Raw genomic sequence first — 22,217 nt, forward strand, 5'->3', positions numbered from 1 at the left:
ATCATTAGTACACATTAAACATTATAACGTGTTTTTAAAATTATTTTAGGGTATAGGATGAGGAAAACGAACTAAGTGAGAATCAAATTTAAGACTTTACCTAGGAAAATTTATATTTGGTCTAACTAAGACAAGATCCAATTTTCTTATAAAATGTTAAATAACCTTTGTTAGTATTTTTAGGATTATTCAATTAATTAAAACACCAAAACACAATGTTTAACTTACATTAAACTTCTATAGAGTATGAAATTATGGTAAATATATTATAAAAGTTATTATTAATGATTTAAAATAATAAAAATATTCAAAGTTAAGAAAAGAAAAACAAAAAGAAAGAAAACGGACCAAACAAACGTAAATTAGAAAAGAAAAGTATAAAAAGACCAGTAGCTCGCCAACAGCCCGCTACCATGAGCCCACTTTCCCAAAGCCCACTTACATGGCCAATCATACAAACCATATTCCCAAAGCCCAAAGAATGCTCATCTTGTATGAGACTGTCTCATTATGAAATGAACTCATATAATTAGTCTATTTATTATTTAATTGGTCACTTTAAAATTATAAGTGATTATTTTAATATACTAAATATATATAGGTCAGTCCAATAAAAAAAGTCTCATTATAAGATCATCACATTTAAAAATTTGAATTGAAAAAATTTAAAAAGTAAACATAAGACAAAACTAATTAATAAAATAAGCGTTTTCGTCCCAATGGAGCCTAAGGTCTAGGTTCTAATGGATTGCTTTGATCACTTTTCTCTAATAAGTGCTCATAGTGGTCGAACAAGTTAACTGACTATCAATTTATAACTATTAAGTTTATTTGAATATTTAATGAACAATTACTCTTTTATGAGACGGCTTAATCTGTGTAACTGGTCCAAACTCAATAATTTTTACAATTTCAATACTTAAAAAACCAATATCAAGACTTAAAGGTCAATTTCAAAATTTTTAATATCAATTCAATATTTGAGTCATCTTACTTTAAAGTTGAAAAAAATATTTGAGTCATCTTATTTTAAAGTTGAAAGAAGAATTTTTAAGTATTACAATTGGTTTTTTAAGTCTTTAAATAACTCTTTTAAGTATAGGAATTGACCTTTGAGTCTTGAAATTGTCAAATTTCATGACGTCAAAATGTCAATTTCAAATCCTAGAAATTTTAAATTGGTCTTTTAACTCTTGAAATTGACATTTTAATTTGAATTATATATATATATATATATATATATATATATATATATATATATATATATATATATATATATATATATATATATATATATATTATAGATTTTGTGTTTAATGTATTATCATTTAATTTGGTTTACAAAACCAACATGGATTACTGAATATTGTGTTAGTGTGTATTGTTTTGGACTTTCAATATAAGAATCATTAAATATTGTTTACTACATAATGAATATTGTTATATATATAGAGACTAATTATCCCACAATAAACAACAACAACATAGTTTGCTCGAAAATTTTTATAACAAAATGAAATTTGAACTTAGCTTTAATTTATTAATGATTAATACCTTAAATTTCGCCGTTATAGTAAAAAGTAAGAACTTGTTATTAGTGGGAATCACTTTATGTACAAGAAGTTTGTGTAATACTTAGTTTAATTTGGGATCAAATCACTAAATGCTTTAAAAAAAAAAACTCAAAATATGAGTCGTAGTAATATTACATCTAATCAAATCAATTCAATATTAAAAATCACTAGATATACAAAAAAAAAAAAAAAAAAAAAAAAACTAGTTTTTGTTACATACAAGTGTACAACTATATAATTTAATTAACACTTGATAGTGGCTCAAAGCAATCTTTTTCCTTTTATTTCGAGTCAAATGTGAGTTTGTAAATATTTGTGTAAATTGAAGAAGATGATTTAATTAGAGTAGTTCAAGTAAAAATTATGTAGGTTGAAGAATTGATTGTAATTTCACTTTTTTTCTTTTTTTCTATGTAACTTTAACATAATATTCAATTTTCATTTAGTCGATTGTAATTGTGTTAGGGGATACAAATATTAGTAAAACTAAAGGTTATAGTTGATTTGACTTGTGTTCGATTAGGTTAATTTTAGATAAAATTCAGATTCGACTAAAATGTAACAATATAAATTACTATTACTTTTGATTTTTCAAACATTAATATCTTTCGACTTGGATATCCACACTTTTAGGTTCACCATTTGGGCCGATAATCATGTCGGTTCAAATAACTCAACTTGAATATTCTTTTTGTTAAATCTAATTACAAACAATCGGATTTTATTTATTAAAATTCAAATCAGATCATTTTGTATAATATTGAAAAAGATAAACAAGCTAATTAATGCCAATAATGTTGTTTTATACTCTAGTACACTCCTCTTAATAGGAATATTAATTATTGTAACATTTGTTTCTTACTTTGAAAATAAGCAAGAACTCTAAGTTAGAAAGAACACAACTATATAACCATCATATATAGAAATAATAATACACTAATAAATTGTTGTTATTTAAGTAAAATTAAATTTTATTAAGAACAAGAAGACAAGTAATGGGCCTAATCTCTTGCTTAGACATTTCTTCATCCACCAAATGAGCATAAGTATCAAATAAGGAATTGAGAATATGTTGACCAAAATGATGGCTGATCATTGACTCTTGAATAGCCCTTACTGTGCTTGCCACTGCTACTCCATAACTAATTCCATTGTTTCCTTTCTCTCTTTCTATTTGGAACTTTTCCAAATGAACTAATTTAAAAGATCCCTCTTTTCCAACTTCCTCTTCTATTTCTTCTTGGGAGGGTGCATAAAAATGTACATCATATGAATTTAGTTTCTCCTCTTCGATTTCTCCCTATAAAGTATAATCATAATAGTGAATTTAAATTAATGGGAAAAGCATGAAATCAGATTCACGTTATTCCAAGGCTTATGCTGTTTGAATTTAAAAAATGAGTCTGGACAATTCAAGCAAAGAGCAAAAGAGCTGGGTTATTATCCACTTAGTTCAAATGCAGTTTACTATTAAAATCAATTATTTAATGTAAGAGTTATTTTTTAAGTTTATATAAATTAATATGATCTTTTTTCTTTTTTTGATGTGTGGTGCGTGAGTGATAACTTACTTATGGACAATAATGGACGATAATGAACACTTCAACACTCATCCTCACATATGGATGTTCTTGGAATATTTGGACCACCATCAAGGTTATGGAAAAATGAATATCCTTAATTTTAAAGGTATGTTTAATCATTGGTTTGATTACATGCACAGTTATAAAGACTCAATAATAAATCGACCTTTGATATCATATTAGAATTTAATAAATGGGTCAAAACAATCTAAAGAAAGAGGAAATTAAAAGAGGGTACCCAAATTTGAACTTATAGGAAGTTTACTACAAAACCAATTAGTAATCATAGCAGTTTCTCAAGATTTTAAAGTGATATATCCTATTTTTCCTTTTTTGATGTGAGGTAACTCACATATGAACAATAATACACACTTCAATGTGTTCTTGTATTTATGTTTGAATTAGAATATATTACGAAAAGATAATTTTAAATAAGAATATTTTCAATGCATATTTTATTTACTGTTCTCTTCGTTTTTATTTGTTTTACTTATTTTTTTATAAATGAAATATTCATAATGTTTTTCTTAGTAAAATGATTCTATTTTGGTATATTTGTTTGGATAAAAATAATCTAATTTGTTTAACCCATTTTTCCAAGAAAACATCACATAATTCCCTATTTAACTTCCAAAATTTAATTATTTGATTCTGGTACATCTTCCTTCATCAACTATCCCTCTTTTTACTAAATTCATTTACCCATTTTTACAATTTCAAGCAATAATAATTACTTGCTTATTTCATTTAATAATAATTCTTAATGAAATCTTACCGTCCACTTATTATAACTATCCTTAGTTTCTTCCTATTTCCAAATAGAAAGAACAAAAAAATTAGAAAGTATATGATACTACAAATTATTCAAAACTTTGATATTTTTTACATATATGGAATACTTGAACATATTTCATTTCACTTTAGGAAAAACTACTTTAAAAACTTTTAATAAGGGGAATATTTTTAGTTCAAATATAAAAATTAGCACTTTATACAAATATAAATTATTTTATATTTTTCATTAGATATATGTATGTATTTAAAGTTAATACCTTAGAAATTAAGATGGTGAAAGATCGAGCTAGAAGCTCCCAAAGAAAAGAGTTGCCCCTATCAATGTGGTCAAGACCTTCTCTCCCAAGAAAGACAAGAACCATGCTCCCTCCGGGGGTTAGTTCTTGAGATCGGAGCCTTAGAAATCTCGAAAAATCCTCTCTAAATTGTTGTGCATATGCTCTTATTATTGTTTGAGGACTCCTTTCACATATGTAGATGCATCCTTTATTCATGGACTTCCCATTCTCGTCATAAATCCCCGCTGGAATCTGACTCAACAACAATAACAATGTTAAAGTCTTAATCTCAAAATATTAAAAAGTTAATTTTTTTTAAAAATGATATTCTCTCTGATTCATTTTGAAGGTTGCGTTTGGATTATTCATTTTTTTAATTTAAAAATATATTCATGAAATCTTATTATATTCATTTTGATATAATTTTAAATTACTTTTTATATAATTTATTTATATATAATGATAATTGAATTATACTTAAAATCTATGAAAAAGTCAAATATAACGAACAAATAAAAACCAACGGAGCACTACTTATAATTTGCAATATTAGAAAGAATTTGAGAATCACAAAATATAAGAAGTCATTTTCAAATTTTCAAATTCACCTACTTTTAAAACATGGGTTGAATTGACTCAAATTCAAAATCGAATTTCATTTATTTGTCAAACATTAAATCTGAAACAATTCTAGATTTTCAAATGAAATTATTGTTCCCAAACACAGTATGTTTTACATTTTTTTTTGTAAAGATAAGTCATCGAGGGTGTTTGAAAATTATTTTTTTTGGCTTTTTGGTTGACTTTTAAATTTTTTTTACTTTTTCTCTAATAAACAACAATTAAATATTATAAATTGCAACCAGGTTAAAAGGCTAGATCATCGGTCAATCTAGATAATTCGGTCAACAAATCTATCTAACAACTATTTGCCAAACATGCGCTTTTTCGCTCTACCAAAAAAATACTATCAATAATAAGATTAAATAAGAAAATAATATAATTTGCAACGGATCGGATGATTAAACAAAAAAGAATAATATGAACAGCTAGCAAAGAAAAACATTTTAGCTCAAGTTAAGGTAAGCCACTGATATGGGCCATTAGTTAGAAGGAAAAGAAACTATGTTGATGTTGTAGAATGGAATGGACCCTACTACATTGATAGGAGAAACAACTAAACTTGTTCCAAATGGTCACAATCACAGGGTCAAAAGGCAACTTTTTTGTATTGTGTGATTTGATAGAGTATCGGCCTATCTTCATTCAATTATAATTGTTCTTATCGTAAAATATGTATTTATCAATCTTACTTATCTACCATTGTCACATTTTTAGTTTCTTGCGTCTAATCTTAAAATTTCTCTAAATTGCACTAACCTACTTTACTATTTATTTCAATAATATTCTTTTATGTCTTCCAATTTAAATTACTTTTTATTTTAGTTTATCTTATTATTTTTTCATCATTTTCTTAACAGTAATCCCACTTTCTTCTTTTAATTTTATATACAAAGTTATACTCTTTCTTCATTCTAACTACTCATTTCTATCATAATTATTTTTTTGTCCCATTTACCAACCTAATTCCCCTTCTACTGAATTTTATTATTCTGCAACTTATGCAAAATGAAAGGGAGATAGTAAAAAAAAAAAATTCTTATACAAATTTTTTAGATAATTAATCGGACAATTTGATATATGATAAGTTGAGAAAAGTGGTTCTTATTCCGACAAAAACAAGATTCTAATCTCCAATCCTCTTAGTCTTGAATTTCTTCTTTATAAGAGAAAAAACACTCGCATGCAAATATTAATATTAAAATTTAAAAGAATAAAGGAAATTATTTATGAATTATATGATAAACCATTAATTCAAGTATATAAAGGCATAAGTTTTAAAGTGAGAATAGAAGAAAATATGGCTAAAAATGGTTTAATTTGTAGTTGGTAATAAATCTTATAGTGTAAATAATTTTGGACTTCTAAACAATTGTTTTTTACAAAACTCTTATACATAATATGTAATAAAAAAAAAATATGTAAGCAAAATTATGCATTTATTTTACTAGTCTTAACAATTAAGCGAAACTAGATCTTTGAACGTTCTCTTTACCTAGTGGCAGATTATATATAATTCCTTCATTCTATTATACTTATTACATTATATGTCTTACACAATTCTATTTAATTTTTATTATATGTATTTTAAAATATACATAACGAGAATTCAAAAAATTTCTAATAAAAATATTCAATTAGACGATTTATGCAAGCTATTACTTAATTATTTTATAAATATCCATTTATATTCGTAATCCTTCATTTATTATTATTTTTTTTCATGACAACTTTGCCACGGCTTTCAAAGAAAAACAAAAGGAGGTGTTTTTATAAATAAATTACTAAAAAGGTGGCACTAAATAAATTTCTCTTATTTGTTTGTCTTGATCATTGTCCTATGCCCCCCCTCCACTCAAAGAAAAACATTTTTCCCTTGTCCAATTATTCCCTTTGGTCCCAATTTTATTGTCCCATATATACCATTCCATTCTAACATTTCTTTTAAAAAAGAAGTTCAAAGAAATGAGAAATATGTGAGTGGGTTAGCAATAATTAGTACTAATTGTGATTATTGTAACTCAACAACTTTCTAAGAACTAAAATAATATATTTGTAATCAAAAAAATAGTTAAAATACTTACGGTAAGGTTAAAGTTTCATTAGGGGACAAGTACAAAATATATTAATATTAATAAGAGAATTAAGAACAAATATATATTGAAAGTTGGGGACAAAAAGGATTTATATAATTGTTATGTGGACCTTTATTTAGTTCTTACAAATAATCATTTAGTTCCATGTTAATGGTTTGTCTCCCATTTCATAATATAGAGAGCATTTAAGATTGTAGAAAATGGGGTTAGTGTTTTATAACAAGTTTTGCTAATAGTATATAATTTTCTTACATGTAATATTTTAATTCTTGTCTACTCACTCGTTAAATATATTTTATTTGCTTATTAGTATATTTTATTTGCTTATTAGTAGAAATTGTCAGTGTTTTTTCTAATCTTAAGTAGTAGTGAATTTAGTATTTGTAAATGTTTACTTTAAAAAGGTTAAAATTAGAGTTGTTTAAACCGATTTAAAAATCAGATAATCAAACTTTACTTTGATGAGGCTTCAAAATTAAATTAAAATTATGTAAAAATTAATATAGACATAAGATCTGATTTTAAATCACAATCGAAAATAAGTAATCTGAAATAGAAATATTTTTATTAATATTACACTAATATTTCATTATATTTCCTCCAACTAACACTTGACAATCAAACCAAGTGTCAAAAGTTAACTTCAGACTTGTTTGTATTGTACTCTTAACTAGTAAGTACGGATAAATTAAACTTTATCTTATATGTTTTTTATTGTAGGAGAATATAATTGGGTTTCAATGGAGTATTATTGTTTGTACTTTGAGAAATCATGTACTCTTATGCTAATATACCCCCCCATATCATAAAACTTTCAACTACTAAGAATAAACCATAATTCTAGGAGTATAAGACAATCTAGTTTAAAACTTCTAGATTAAAATTTTAGATTAGGGGTTGAAATTTTTTTTTTTTATATTACAAATTTTTAAATAAAACGCTTTTATGATGACACCATTTTTAATAGATTGATCTATGTATATTTAGCGTATTTAAATAATCATTTATAATTTTAAAGTGATTAAGAAAAATAGACTAATTATATAGATTCATCTTTTCATACGGATGAGTTGTTTCCTTTTATTTTTTAAGTGCTTTGAAAAAAAAAAACATTTTTCAATTTATAACTTGACGAATAACTCATACCATTTTCAATTAGTTTAAATTAGTTGTCTTCTCATCGGAGTTGTTCAGACCTAATTTCTAAAATCTAAAACTTTATAACATAAATTCAATTCTTACTAAATATATGAAGAATTAAGTTCAATTTCCTTGTATATAGGAATTATCTAGCCTAATCCAAATAAAAAATGAAAAAATGAAGTACCTTAGAAAGCCAGTGTAAACTGTAGGAAGAGTAAATGAAGTGCAAGAAATTTGGAGGAAAAATAGGATCATAAAAAGAGCCAGGAGAAGCCGCAACAAATAAAGAAGGACGTAAATGCCCTCTTTTTTCCTCATCAAAAAACTCTGGTAATGCTCTGAATATTGAGTTGAAGTCATTTGTTGGGAGATCATTCAGGTACACTGAAACTGATGACAGTTTTGCCTGGGTTTTCATCGTCGATGATTTTGGACCGTTGATTAGAGTTGTACGATAAGCATCCTCCACCGCTTGATACAAATCTTTAATCATAGATAATGAATTTAATCCAGAGGAACAACCCAAATCTGCCATTGCTAGGATTTCTGGAGTTGTGCGCATGTATACTTCTTGAATTGCCTCTAATGTTATGTGTTTCACCATATCTGAGGCTTTTTTCTGTATCATTTAATGATAATTATTTTAATTTGTATTGTTAATTAATTATAATTAGAAAAAATTGGCATTAATAATCTAACTTTTCACCAATTTGGTGTAAATAATCAAATCTTTGTAACACATATATTTGTCCACAATGTATTATACTCCCTCCCAACCAATTTAGATGTCCCATTTGTTTGGGCACGGTTATTAAGGATGGTGTGGAGTCCATTAAAAAGGATAACTAGTATATGGGGGTATATTCGTAATTACTTGTGTGAACTAAGGATATTTAGGTAAAAAAATTAACAAAAATAGAAATGGGACAACTAAAAAGACTTTGCCAAATAAGGAAATGGGATAACTAAATTGATTCTGAGGAAGTATTATTTATAATTGTAGGTAATAATAGGGTATGTTGCCAACAAACTAAGATAAAAGTTAGATTTTTCACACTAAATTAAAGAAAAAATATTGGATTTTTAAAAAATAATTTAAAGAGATTATTCACAGTGAACAAAATATCAATTTTTTTTTTGTTGTAATAATTTGTTATAAGATTATGTTTATTTATGAAAAAATGAGTGATTAGAGAGAATATTACCTGAAGAGAGGAATTTCTGGAGTAGCTAGTCTCATCATGTCCTCCTTTCATGTGAAAGATGTTTTCAACATCCATTTGTTTTAGTAGTTGTTGATTAGTTGGGACTTGGCAGGTTTTTTGTGTCTAGCTCTCTACTCAAGTCTTAAGAGTTGCCTGTTTACCACTTTATTTGATCACATTATATAGGGGGGTTGTATGCTTGGGACTTGGGAGATTCTAGATAACTTCTTGTACTTCATATTTCATCTTTCACCCGTAATTTGTCGGAAGGGCAAAGCAATGAGTAGTCGGTGATGTTAATTAATATTACTTAAATTTTTTGAAAATAAAATAGTACTCGCTCCTATTCACTTTAAGAATCTCATTTGACTTTTTATGAATTTTAATGAAAGTTAAAAGTAAGATCTTAAGGGTAGGAAAGAGAGTGGTATTATTGATTTTTAATGTAAGGGAGAAAAATTAGTATGGATAATAGAGGGTATAATTGAAAATAGGATAAAGCTACTAAGGGCATAAAAGTCAAAAACCCATATCAAAAATAAAAATGAGACAATTAAGAGATTTAACCATAAAAGAAAATGGAACACATAAGCTGAATAGGAGGGAGTAGTATTTACTCCCTCCGTTCCTATTTGTTCTTCCTATTTGGGTATTTCACAAAGATTAAGAAAAAGAGAATCTTTGATGGTAGTGGGTATTATTTTAATTATATAATAGTGGGAAGTAATGATTGTATTGGAAGTATGAGGTTGTAGTGGGTATTATTTTAATTAAATAGTAGTGTGAAGTAATGATTGTATTGGAAATATGAGGTTGTAGTGGGTATCATTTTAATTAAATAGTAGTGTGAAGTAATGATTGTATTGGAAGTATGAGAGAGAAAATAATTATAAATAAAAGAAAATGGGTACATTAAAAGAAAAGGGGGATTTTAAGGGGTAAAAGTGAGATAAAAACTTTCTAAAAATAGAAAGTATTCTAAAGTGGAAGAACTTTTGAAACTACTCGTTATAGTAATGTGGAAGATCAAAAAGGAACGGAAGGAGTAGTAAGTTTACTATGTTAAATAGAGTAGTTGTCTTATAACTCTTGTAATTCAAACCGCCTACCATATTACCCTTTTTATTTTTTAAAATTATATAAAAATTTACCTGATTTAAAGTTGAAATATCCGATCAATTCGACATTGCAATTTGCAGTAATATTCATTTCTTATTTTCTTTTTTCCTTTGTTTATCTTCCTCACCGGCTCTAGCTCCATCGTTCGGCAACCAACATTCATTTCATGTACGTTTCGTTCTTTGGTTACTCAAATATTTTGCTAAATTTCCTTTTTTTTTTTTTAATTTAACATTGTTTCTTCACTTAATTCAATTATTCAAACAAGATTTTGTAAACGATTTTAGATTTCATCTTTCACTCTAGAAAATCATCAACTCCTCTCCCAACAATAATACTCCAATCTTCTTTAAAATTTAATGATAAATTCCATTGTTAAGAGCCTAAATTAAAGCCCTTTAATTTTCTCTCACAAATCAAATGTTCATTATGCACAAAAGGGTTAGAATGGGTACAACTTTAGGATTAAGAGGACAAAGTATAAGAAATGAACAAATGTTTTCAGTATTGCTTTTATTTTTACCACTTTGCTTTATCACTTTGGTATTATTAATACTCGCTCCTATTCACCTTATGAGTCCCTCGTCACGGATTTTAAGGAGAGTCAAAAGTGGGACCCTAAGGGTAGAAAAGAGAGTGGTATTATGAATTTTTAATGTAAGGGAGAAAAATTAGTATGAGTAATGAAGGATATAATTGAAAATATAATATAGTAAAATAGAAATGAGACAATTAAGGTGACTTGACCATAAAAGGAAATGAGATATAATTTTGTATATATTTAGTTTTTATTTTATATGCTTAATTTAGGTTGTTTCCTTATTATTAGCTAATTTGGTGGCTAAATTGTAGCCTACTAAAACATCACATATTGTATATATTTGTCTCTATGATTCAATACAAACAAAGAAATTAACTTACTTCATATTAGAGCTTATGATCCTATTCTCTCCATTCTTCTAACCTTAGCCGCCATTATCTTCCTCTCAATTGATCATATTCTCATTTACCTCTTTTCCCAAGGCAGATTCAACCAAATCCCATCTCGCACTCACCGATACTAATGTCAAATCTCTTATTCCCGTAATATTAGACAACGAGCAAATTACGAGCAAACAACCACGTCAACATAATCCACACCAGCCACGCCACTACATCCCACCGCCACCACTGACAGTGTACGTGGCAGCCTACTTGGGGAGGATGTACCGTTTCTGATTTTACTAACAATTAAACTCGACAGGCGTATTTATGATCCGAAAATTATACTACCTTCGTTCTTTAAATCTTACACCATTTAACTTTATTCGTTTTCAATTATTAATATCTCTATTTATGTTTTATCAAAAAATTATGAAAACTACAAATTAATATATTTTAGATCGAGACGATTCAAACAAAATCCCATATAACTACGTTTTAATTTATAAATTAACCACAATAAAAGTGTCAAATTTTCCTGATGAATAGTGCATGACTTGCTTGATGCTCTGACCACACCATCATTCAACCCAACTACAGCCCTATAATACAGATGCAATTCCCTTAATCGTAGCCTATCAACAACACTCTGCAGACCTAACTCCCTTACCCGAACCCCTATAGCCTCCCTATCTAGTTGCTGCCTGAAGCACAACAATTTACTTTCATACCATATAGCCCAACTCCATCCATTCAAGATCAATCTTAACATTGTTTACTTTCTCCCCCACAAAAGGTTCAACCATAATTAAGAAGCCGATATGGTGTCTTTAAACCAAATGCAAAATACCATGAGAGCTTACAAAATGACCCTTACCTATATATTCACTAGTAGCTCACCAAGACCGTAATTGAAAGATGACCATACTGTGGAATACTGTGCTCTTATATTGAAAATAGAACGTAAGATTTAGTCCCTTGGCCACTCTATGTTAATTTGCTTAGATTAATATGGATATTTTGACATATAAAGTATTATGATTCTTGGCCTATAAAGTATTATGATTCTTGGCCTATACATCAGCTTGATGTTATATTAAGAATATATATTTTTTTTTTTAATGAGGATCTTAATGGAACATTTTTGTGATCCTCAATATCCAATTTATATAAACTCAACAAATTATTTTATAGTCTCAAGCAAACTCCCCATGTATGGTATAATCGTTTTGTTTCTGACATATTTAAAATTGACTTCACTCATATCACTTATGATAATAATTTGTTCATTAACAAGCATGGTTGTCAAACGACATATCTTTCTTTTATGTGTAGATGACATAATAATCATGACTTCTAGTACTTCTCTACGACAATATATTATTCAGATGTTGAGTTTCGAATTAACTATAAAGGATCTAGGTCCTTAAATTTACATGGGTATTGCAGTTATAAGATATTCGAGTGGCTTATTCTTATAACAATCTAGTATGCCTTTGAGATTCTTCCCCGGGCTGGTATGTCATCATGTAAATCTTATCCAACTCCGGTTGACACCAAATCCAAACGTAGTGCTCACTCTAATCATTATATGATGATTAATCACTTTATCGTAGTCTTGCCGATTCTCTATAACAACTTACTTTTACTAGGCCTAATATTTCATATGTTATTCAACAAGTTTGTCTTTTTATGCATTATCCTATACTTTCTCTCGCATGCAAGTTCTCCAACGTTGCGATACTTCAAAGGTACTATTCTTATGCTATTCATCTTGTTTAGTCTCATGTCACCTATCTACTTGCATATACTGATGTAAATTGGGGTACACTAGTGGAAAAAAGTTAATTTGCTGCAAAACATGAGCTGTGATTTCTAGAAGAAGCAACATAAAATTAATAGAAAAAATAAGGAAAAAAAGCATATAACACATTATAAAAAAAAGGGTTAGGTATATGCTGCAGTTCAAGAAAAACCGCAGCATATAACACTTTACATGCTGCGGTTTTTCAGGAATCGTAGCATATACCTATTACTAGTGGAAAAAACCTCGTTTGCTGCGTTTTTTGGCCATAATATGCTGCGGTTTTGGCCCCAAGCATTAGTGATAGCAGCAGATGGCCTATTATAAATGTTGCGGTTTTAAACCGCAGCAGAAAAGTGCAGAATATGCTGCGGGCATCCCAAAAACCGCAGCATATAATCATACACTATATGCTGCGGTTTTAAGGAGGCCCACAACATTTATATATATATTTTTTTCGTTTTCGTTTAATACTATTAAATAATCCAATAATGTACAATGTAATAAACAATGATTAATCCAATGATAATCACCAATTAAGACCAATAATCACCAATAATCTCTTTGTAAACTCTCGATCGTATATATAATATAATAATATGTACATATACAAATTAAAGTCCTAAATCCAAACTAATTACATTATTTACCAAGAACAAAAATTAGCAAGATACGTGGCAATTTTGTTTTTCAATTCGCGTATTTTCCCATCTCTCAAAGGGCGTGTTTTCCTTGGAATGTCGTATAAAATCTATAATATAATATAAAATTAAAAGATACATAAACATTAGATATTATAATTTAAGAACGTAATAAATACTTATAGCATTTATGTTTTCGACTCCAACCTCCTTCACGCATTGTAAGATATCGTCCATGTATTTGAGAGTGTAGTAACCGCAATCAATGGAATTATAAGCTTGTTTAAAGCACTAAGAGAAAATAGATGTTAGTTGCAAAAACGCTTAAAAACCCTTAAAATTGCAACTTAGCACGTAATTTCCAGCATATGACTATGATTTACAATTCTAACCACTTCAACACAATAACATATACCAAATAATGTTGTGTGCCAAGTTTCGTGCAAAACAAACCAAGTTTGAGCTACTTTATGCGCGAAAGTGCCAAAGCAATTAAAAACCCTTAAAATCGCAACTTAGCACGTAATTTTTAGCATATGACTATGATTTACAATTCTAACCACTTCAATACAACAATTTATAGCAAACATATTTAACCCTAAAAATATATACTTTGAATAATTAACATTATTGTATACTTCATACTTCATATTCTAATTCTATATAATCAAACATATTCTAATTATATACTTCATACTTCAATATTAAGCACTACATTGTAAATAACATCATATTCAAAATATAAATAATAAAATTAAATCATTTAACCTTAGAAATATAAGTATTCTAATTCTAATAATTAAAGACAAGTATAACAACAGACCACATTTTTAACAAAATATGCAAATAATTAACAAACCACACAAACCACATTCACAAATAATTACTAAATATGCAAATAATTAACAAACCACATTTTTAACTAAATTACTAAATTACAAGTGAAACAATAAAAATATAAACTTGCAATTTTACAAAACAAATAGAAATTACCTTGATTTCGTGAGTTATGTAATAATCTACAAAGAAAAACAAAAAAAATTAGCCCTAATTTTCGTATGTATTGAACTTGCAAAAAACTTAAAATTTTGAAAATTAGCCCTAATTTGTATATATTTTGATATATTGTAATCTCTTAATTTGGTAATTAGAATATCTTGCATTACTTCATTTCTAATGAATGTAACGCTTTTCAATCAAGATAAGGTAACGCAAGAAAACAAGGTAAAATAAGACAAGACAAAGCAAGACAAATATTCTTTCAACACTGGGGCGAGTCTACATTGATTCGATGCTGTCAACTGACAGCATTTGAATCATGTAGAATCCAGATTCATAAAATTGTGAATAGTCTAGATGGCTTAGTTGGTAAATGTGTTGGTGTTTGACAGCATGATGTCACGCATGGCTCGTAGCCCCCACACAAGACAGAGGCACGAAACTTGGTATCTGGGTGTCTTACATCAGAAGGAGGTTATAGAGACTTCCGGAATCATCAAGAAGGTTCTGGAGAACACTAGAAGGTTCCGGAGAACTCTAGAAGGTTCCGGAGAACTCTTGAAGGAGCCTTGTAAATATCTAGTGTCTAGAATTCTCTAGGCAACTCTTGTACATACTTTAGAGTATCTTAACACTTGTGATTGTGTAGAATTCTCTAGAAAGATGTAATCTATATCCCTCCATTTGAGGAGGTTAGAATGTTCTAGAATTAGGACAAGTAGTAAGGGGTGTTGCCTATAAATACCCCAAGGCATTCATTTGTACACAACAACTTGAGAGTTCACTTGTAAAGCTTTCCTTGTGCAATACATAAATCTAACTTACATTTTCCAACTCTTGTGTTCCTACTTACTTCACATCTTCTCAAAGTCTTAGCCAAATCCACACAAACACACCAACTACATCATTTAGCAATACACCTTTGGGGTTTGCCTGACTTGTCTTACGACGGGAGTGTAAGCAAGTGGCACACGTAAGACTAGGGAAAGAGTCGACACGTGACAATGAGCTGTAGTTCAAGCGTCTAACATACACATCTTGCTAAATTGTTTTTTTTTTCTTAATTGAGATTGAATTTTTTAGGATTTTTTCGAAAACTACTAGTGATTTTATGTTAACCGATGATGTTAGTATTTTATTTAAATTAAATGATGGAAATTAGAATGATTAAATAATAGTGAAATAATGTTATTTTTATAGTGCATTTTTTATTTTTATTTATAAATTGTAGAATAATGATTAACATTGGTTCGTTATTTAGTATATTAATTAGTTGGTCATTTGGAACGATAATGTTATAACTTATTTTGAATAATATTTTATTTTAAAAATTTTCAAATGAATATATTATTACAGTTTTCAAAAATATCAAAATTCGCCGTAGATAATTATCTTTATCAAATTCAAAACGTTGAATATAAGTTTTTCTCATTATTGAATGTACTTTATATATTTAATTACCCTTTTTCAACAAATACGTACATGACGAAAACATAGTTTTCAGGGTATGTATTTTATCTGGCAATGATTAGACTACGTATTATGCTTTGAGATTGTCTAGTCGATTCATTTGGTGACTTTATACAATGCGTTGATCAATTATTAGTTTGTTTCAAAGGATTTGTAATTGGAATTGGTGTTGAATTCTAACACACCATTGCGATGAAGCATTGAAGCCTCCACAAACTTAGTGATGTATCTATCATACAATCCTTTTTCGCTACAACAAGTTAAGTCGCAATTATTTCTTGAAAAAAATATATAGATTAATTTAAATTACTCATGATTTTTCTATAATAATTCCACCTATATTAATCATGAATAATTTCAACTTTAGGGGTTATTTTGCTAGAGTAAACCCACAAACTACATGACTTGCTATACCAAGTTTTATTTTTAAAAAAAGATAATTTAAAATAAAATGTCGAAAAAATTGTTCAAAAAAAATTATGATTTTTTTATTAGTTAGAATTTTTTATGTAAATTTTAAAATTTTCTCTAATTTTAAATTAATTTTCAGTTTATTTTTATGGTGAATTAGCTACTTTAACAGATCATCGGATCATCTAAGTTTACTTAGGAAAATACACCTTAGGGATTATTTATAGTTAAGTAATAATTGAGATTATTATATGAAAATCATAAAAATGTTGGATTATTTTAGGTAGTTTTTCCTTATTTCTTTTGTCCATAACTTTGCTACAAATGCAATTTGGAGCTATTTATAGTAAGAGAAAAAACGGCTATGTTATAGATAAGTGGGAGAAATGCATGTATAAGATGAAAAAAAAAAGTTAAATATATGGATCAGAGAAAAATTGTTAGCCATGATCAGTTAAAGAAAATGCAGCAAAATTCGTCAAACGAACTAAAAAAATGTCGCATAACTTGTGGAAAATAAGGAGTAGTGTTGGGATTCCCGGCTTCTCCATGTGCTATCGTTAATACTCTTGAGGAATTTAGCTTCTTAAAATTAAATTTCTCTTAACAACACTAAACCTTCTTAATTTCAATAGTTAAAGAATGCGAAACTAAGAAATTAAAGTTAAGTCTTTGGTATTTTCAATTTGAAACCCTTTTTAGCTGCCCTAATACAAATAAGGTAAGTGTCATTTGATTTTTATGAAAGAAAATGTCATTTGATTAGAACATAGTTTTCATAATTATTCCCTTTAACTCTATTTTAGAAATTAATTTCAATTTTGACATTATTTGTGAGGGTATCAAATCAAATTCTTCGATAATCAATGAGTTTTACGATATTGAGATTACAATATTATTTTTTTTTACATAACTTTTAAACTTATATCAAATCAACAAAACTAGAATTCATTAACCGTATAATAAGTCAAAGAATTTTATTTGTCATTTGTCTATTAAATTTCAGGAACGACTATGGAGCTCGTTTGAGCATGCATGTTCACGAATAATGTGTTGATTCATTGAATGGACTTTACTATGTGTGTTTGGTACAAGCTAAGTAAAAAATAAATAATACCATTTACTCTATAAATAGAGAGCATGGGAGTCAAATTGATGATTTGGAATGGTCATGGGTCGATTCTGAGATATCAACCCAGACCCAAACCCAAATTCAAACACATTAATTGTTGATGGACTATATCTAGACCTAATCCTTGATCTTTAGGGTCTGAAAATTCTAGATCTAGACTTGAACATGTCGAGTCTAATGGATTTAGTGTCCTAAACATGTCTTAAATGAGTCTACGTTTAATTATTTATATTTAAACTTTTTTATATTTTAGATGTCTTATTAGTATTAAATGAGTATCTGGATTGTATTTAAGTCTAAAATTGAGACCAAATAAACATTGAAATAGATTTAAAATGAATTTAAAGTTTCTTTTGAGTTGTGTAATAGGTCGGATCTAAAGCCGGTCAGGGAAGCTAAGGGTCTAGCAGTTTTGAGACATAAAATGGATCTAGAGAAGGGTTTGAACATATTGTTATAATTATTAAAATATTATTATAATTATATATGTTAAATAAAATGTACTAATTGGAAACGAATTGTAAGACTCAATATATTTCAAGGTAAGGTCACTAATACAAACAACTTTATGGTATTATCTATTATGAAATATTTTTACTAGTAGCAATGCTTAAATTCATTAGAACGCTTAATGCTTGTTACTCTCTATGGCTATGAGATAGGGTAGATAAATGTCAAAATTGCTTACTTTTATGAGTTCTTGAAAGAGGATGTGTGCATGACACAACATGAAGATTTTAAGGAACTAGAAAATAAATCCAAAGAAGGTAAGTAAGCTTCAAAAGTCCAATCATGAGTTAACGAAAACAACTCAAACTTTAGAATCTTCATTTTGATTAGGCAATCAAAACGATATCATTTTCTCAAACTAAGATGAAGCTTGTGTTTATAGCAAGTTGAGTGGGAGTAGGCGAATCTACTCGGTTTCATATGTTGATGACATACTACTCATAGGAAATAATATTCTATTTTTAGCCTGGTTAAATAGTTGCTTAACAATTGTTTCATTATAAAAGTTCTTAAAAAAGATGACTATATTTTGGGATCAATATTTATAGAGATAGGTCTAAATAATTGATTGAAGTTATTCAAAATACTTATATTAATAAGGTTCGTACTGGGTTTTTATGAAAGGCAAAGATAAGATTTTTCCCCGTACAACATGGTTTGCCACTTACGCCTTGGCAATAAAGTCCATCATGTATTCTATGATTTTGTATTCAAATTAGTCATGTTAATTTGTAATGACACTTGAATATAATTTTTTTTATATTTATTAATAAAGTTATCATTCTAATTTAATCATGGTTTGTTGTTAAATAAAATGTACTTAAAGAATGTTATAAAGTTTAATACTTTTGTCAAATAGCTGTGTCAATGAATAAAACCCTATTAAATATATAACAGTTAAATAAAATAATTTTTATCGAATATCACTAGTCTAAATTATTAATTGGATGTACTAAGTTAAGCATAAACTAGTTTGTAAATTAACAAATAGCATAGTCGTTTCATGGATTTAGGAGCATGTAGATTGTCTAGTTATTTACATTGATATGTATGGTGACATATATTGGATATACTTTCTTAATATTCTTCAAAAAGTTTAAAGAAATTTAGAGTTTTATATAGTGGGATCATGTGTACGATATTATTCTCATTTAGTGATTCGTATATTTTCATAGTTTTAAACATCGCATCGTAAAAGGTGACATTAAAATAAAATGCTTAGGGTTGCTAAAAGTTAAGTGAGAATTTTTGTTATACAAGATTGTATAAGTCCTCCTGTCTATTAACAATGGATTAAGGTGTTGATCATTTGTTTCGACACTTCAAGTTTCGATTTTAAGAAATAAATTTTAATTCGGTATGGGAGACAGGATATGTTATTTTGTTTTCAAATTTGACAGCAAGTGACTTAAGAAATTTGTGGTTACACACTAGTTCTTAGAGAAGGGAGAGTTAGAAGAATAATGTCATTCAGTCAAGTGTAATAACTAAATATAAATAGGAAAAATTACAAAGATAAAATAACTTTAATTATTTTAGGTGATCATAGTGTTTTGATAAACCAAATTTGATATGTATACTAATTAAATTTGTTTATTGATGATTAATGGGATCCCTATGAGGTCACCTATATACATATCGACTGGATAATAATGCCAAACATAAGAGGATCATTGGTTATGTGAGAGGAGTTGCAAGAGTTTATCATGTGTTATAATTGTGAATTAAACACATAACGAAATTATACATGGTTATTTTTGGACCGAGTGATGATTAATTTATATAAATATGTGTATATATTTTATAAGTTTATTCACTGTTTAAGATTATAAATATGTGTACAAATTTTCTTAAGTAAAAAGTCCACCTTATTAGTATTAAGAAAATGAGTTTTCTTATTCTTTACTACCATATATGGTGGTTCGTTCGGTGTTTATAAACTAATATTAAAGAAATGATATTTGACGTTCAGAAATCTCCATTTATTAATATTCATATCTGATTTTTATTTACAATTCATGCATCAAAAATATGAAAATTTTCATTCAATAATTCAAAATATAATATCCATTGAAGTCTATTTAAATGTTAAAAAATTATTTTTAAAAATTCCATAAAACACATCTTAATTTCTTTGGATACATCATTTATAAAAGACAAACAACTAGTGCCAAAACTATTGACCCTAAAATCTATGATACCAAACTTCATGATTAGAGTAATATTTTAGAGTTTTGTTGCATTTATGGTGTGTTGGGGGAGAAATATCCATTGACTACTTTGGTAACTTAAGTAGGTACAAATAGCACTACAGGTTAGCACTACAACTATCATATATAGTAATAATGATAATATTATAATATAAAATAAGGAATCTATCGAATCAAGATTTCGTTAAGATTTGTGGAAGACACGTCTCTTACGCCACAAGTATACGTGCTAGGTGAAGTGGGCACACCAGGCCCGAGACGGGGCCGCATATGGGCCTCTCAGTCGCATATAACATCTTATACATTCAATAATTATCCAACTCGTTTGGCCCCTACCCAATAATGTTTATTGTGCCTTCTGACTATGTCTCCATCATTTTTTTTTAACTTAGCTTCTTTTTTGTATCATTTTTAGAATTTATTCCAAGATAATTAAATAAATGAAAAAAATAAAATTAGCACCATTTGTTGTGCCTTCTAACTATGTTGAGAGAAGGTTAATAAGAATCAACTTAGATCTTATATGAAAATAAGATATTTATCGATTGTTGCTACTACTACGACAAAACCAAATTCTCTCTTTATTACATTTTAAATATACAAATTTTGATATCTAATTAACTTCACCTTTAAAGATTTCTAAAGAAGATAATGGTCATAAATATTGAATTTTATGAGATAGTACTCAGACTTAATAATTGGTATCTTGAAGTATGAACCGATAGTTGTAGTAGAATACCTACAATTATCATTATTATTGTCACTTTTAAAGAAATAATTTTTGAATTCCAATAACCCAAAAAGAATCCTTAATTTACATAGAAAAAATAATTGTTATTATAAATACTTTTAAAAAAATAATTTAAACCAGTGATGACCCAAAAAAAAAGCATTAAAATGGTAAAATTGTGATATTTGATTTTTTTGGATATAAAATTTTATGTAACGCACTACGCATAATTTTTAAGTATTAATGCATTTATGTATTCATTAAAAAATTTCATTGATATATGTGTCCTTAAACACTTAAGATGTATGTCTATATAAAAATGCCACTAAAAAATATACTAAAAAGTTGAATAATAACTTTAAAATTTTAGTTTTCACAGTTATTAAGTAATTTTTTTTTACCAATTATCATTACAAGTGTTTCAAAATTTTGATTTTCAATAACACAATACTCCTAAGTACGTAAAAACAAGTCTAAACTTATGAAGAATAAAATGGGGGAGGGTAAAAAACTAGCTTTGACCAATGAATTGATGTGTGAAGTACTCATTACATAAATTATAGTTATGGCATTTAGTGGCAGGCATAGGAATTTATCCAGATTGAGACCATGGTTGACCTTATGTATTTTTGTCTACTGGTTTTATGATGTAGAGTTGTAGACGGACAGGTCATAATACCGATCTCCCCTACTAGCTTACGTTGGATCACCAATGCTAGTCCTCCCTTACTTTAATTTAGCATTAAAAAAAAAGTGTTTTAAGAAAAGTGGATATTTGATAATAAATGAAAGAAAAGCTAATAGTGTAGATAAAATTAAAAAAGAGTTAGAGGATATGAATGATATTCAAAGTGAGTTAGAGTATATGAATGAAATTCAAAGAAAATGATGAGTCAATTTGCTAAAAATAAAAATAATGCAAAATAAGGTGGACAAATCACAATGGAAGGTTATGCTGAACGAGAGGGAAGAAGG

At 27.8% G+C, this 22,217-nt stretch overlaps 1 protein-coding gene across 1 annotated transcript; it reads right to left on the bottom strand.

The window, feature by feature from the left end:
* Window positions 1-2,293: 2,293 nt before the first annotated feature.
* On the bottom strand, window positions 2,294-9,546 carry LOC130808854 (probable methyltransferase TCM_000336). Its single transcript, XM_057674371.1, has 4 exons — window positions 9,296-9,546; window positions 8,275-8,709; window positions 4,210-4,482; window positions 2,294-2,874 (listed from the first exon to the last, which is right to left on the bottom strand). The coding sequence occupies exons 1-4, from the start codon at window positions 9,368-9,370 to the stop codon at window positions 2,539-2,541; spliced, it is 1,119 nt and encodes a 372-aa protein (XP_057530354.1). The 5' UTR covers window positions 9,371-9,546; the 3' UTR covers window positions 2,294-2,538.
* Between the last annotated feature and the right edge of the window lie 12,671 nt (window positions 9,547-22,217).

This window comes from Amaranthus tricolor, chromosome 3, assembly GCF_026212465.1.
Source record: "Amaranthus tricolor cultivar Red isolate AtriRed21 chromosome 3, ASM2621246v1, whole genome shotgun sequence".
In the NCBI taxonomy this organism is placed as follows: domain Eukaryota; kingdom Viridiplantae; phylum Streptophyta; class Magnoliopsida; order Caryophyllales; family Amaranthaceae; genus Amaranthus; species Amaranthus tricolor.

Bases quoted from the DNA above. Each gene is read 5' to 3' on its own strand.
- LOC130808854 (XM_057674371.1), bottom strand. From the start codon at position 9,370: ATGGATGTTGAAAACATCTTTCACATGAAAGGAGGACATGATGAGACT. The intron at 8,710-9,295 runs GTAATATTCTCT...TAAATGATACAG, and splicing joins CCAGAAATTCCTCTCTTCAG to AAAAAAGCCTCAGATATGGT. The intron at 2,875-4,209 runs GTATTAACTTTA...TATACTTTATAG, and splicing joins TCACCATCTTAATTTCTAAG to GGAGAAATCGAAGAGGAGAA.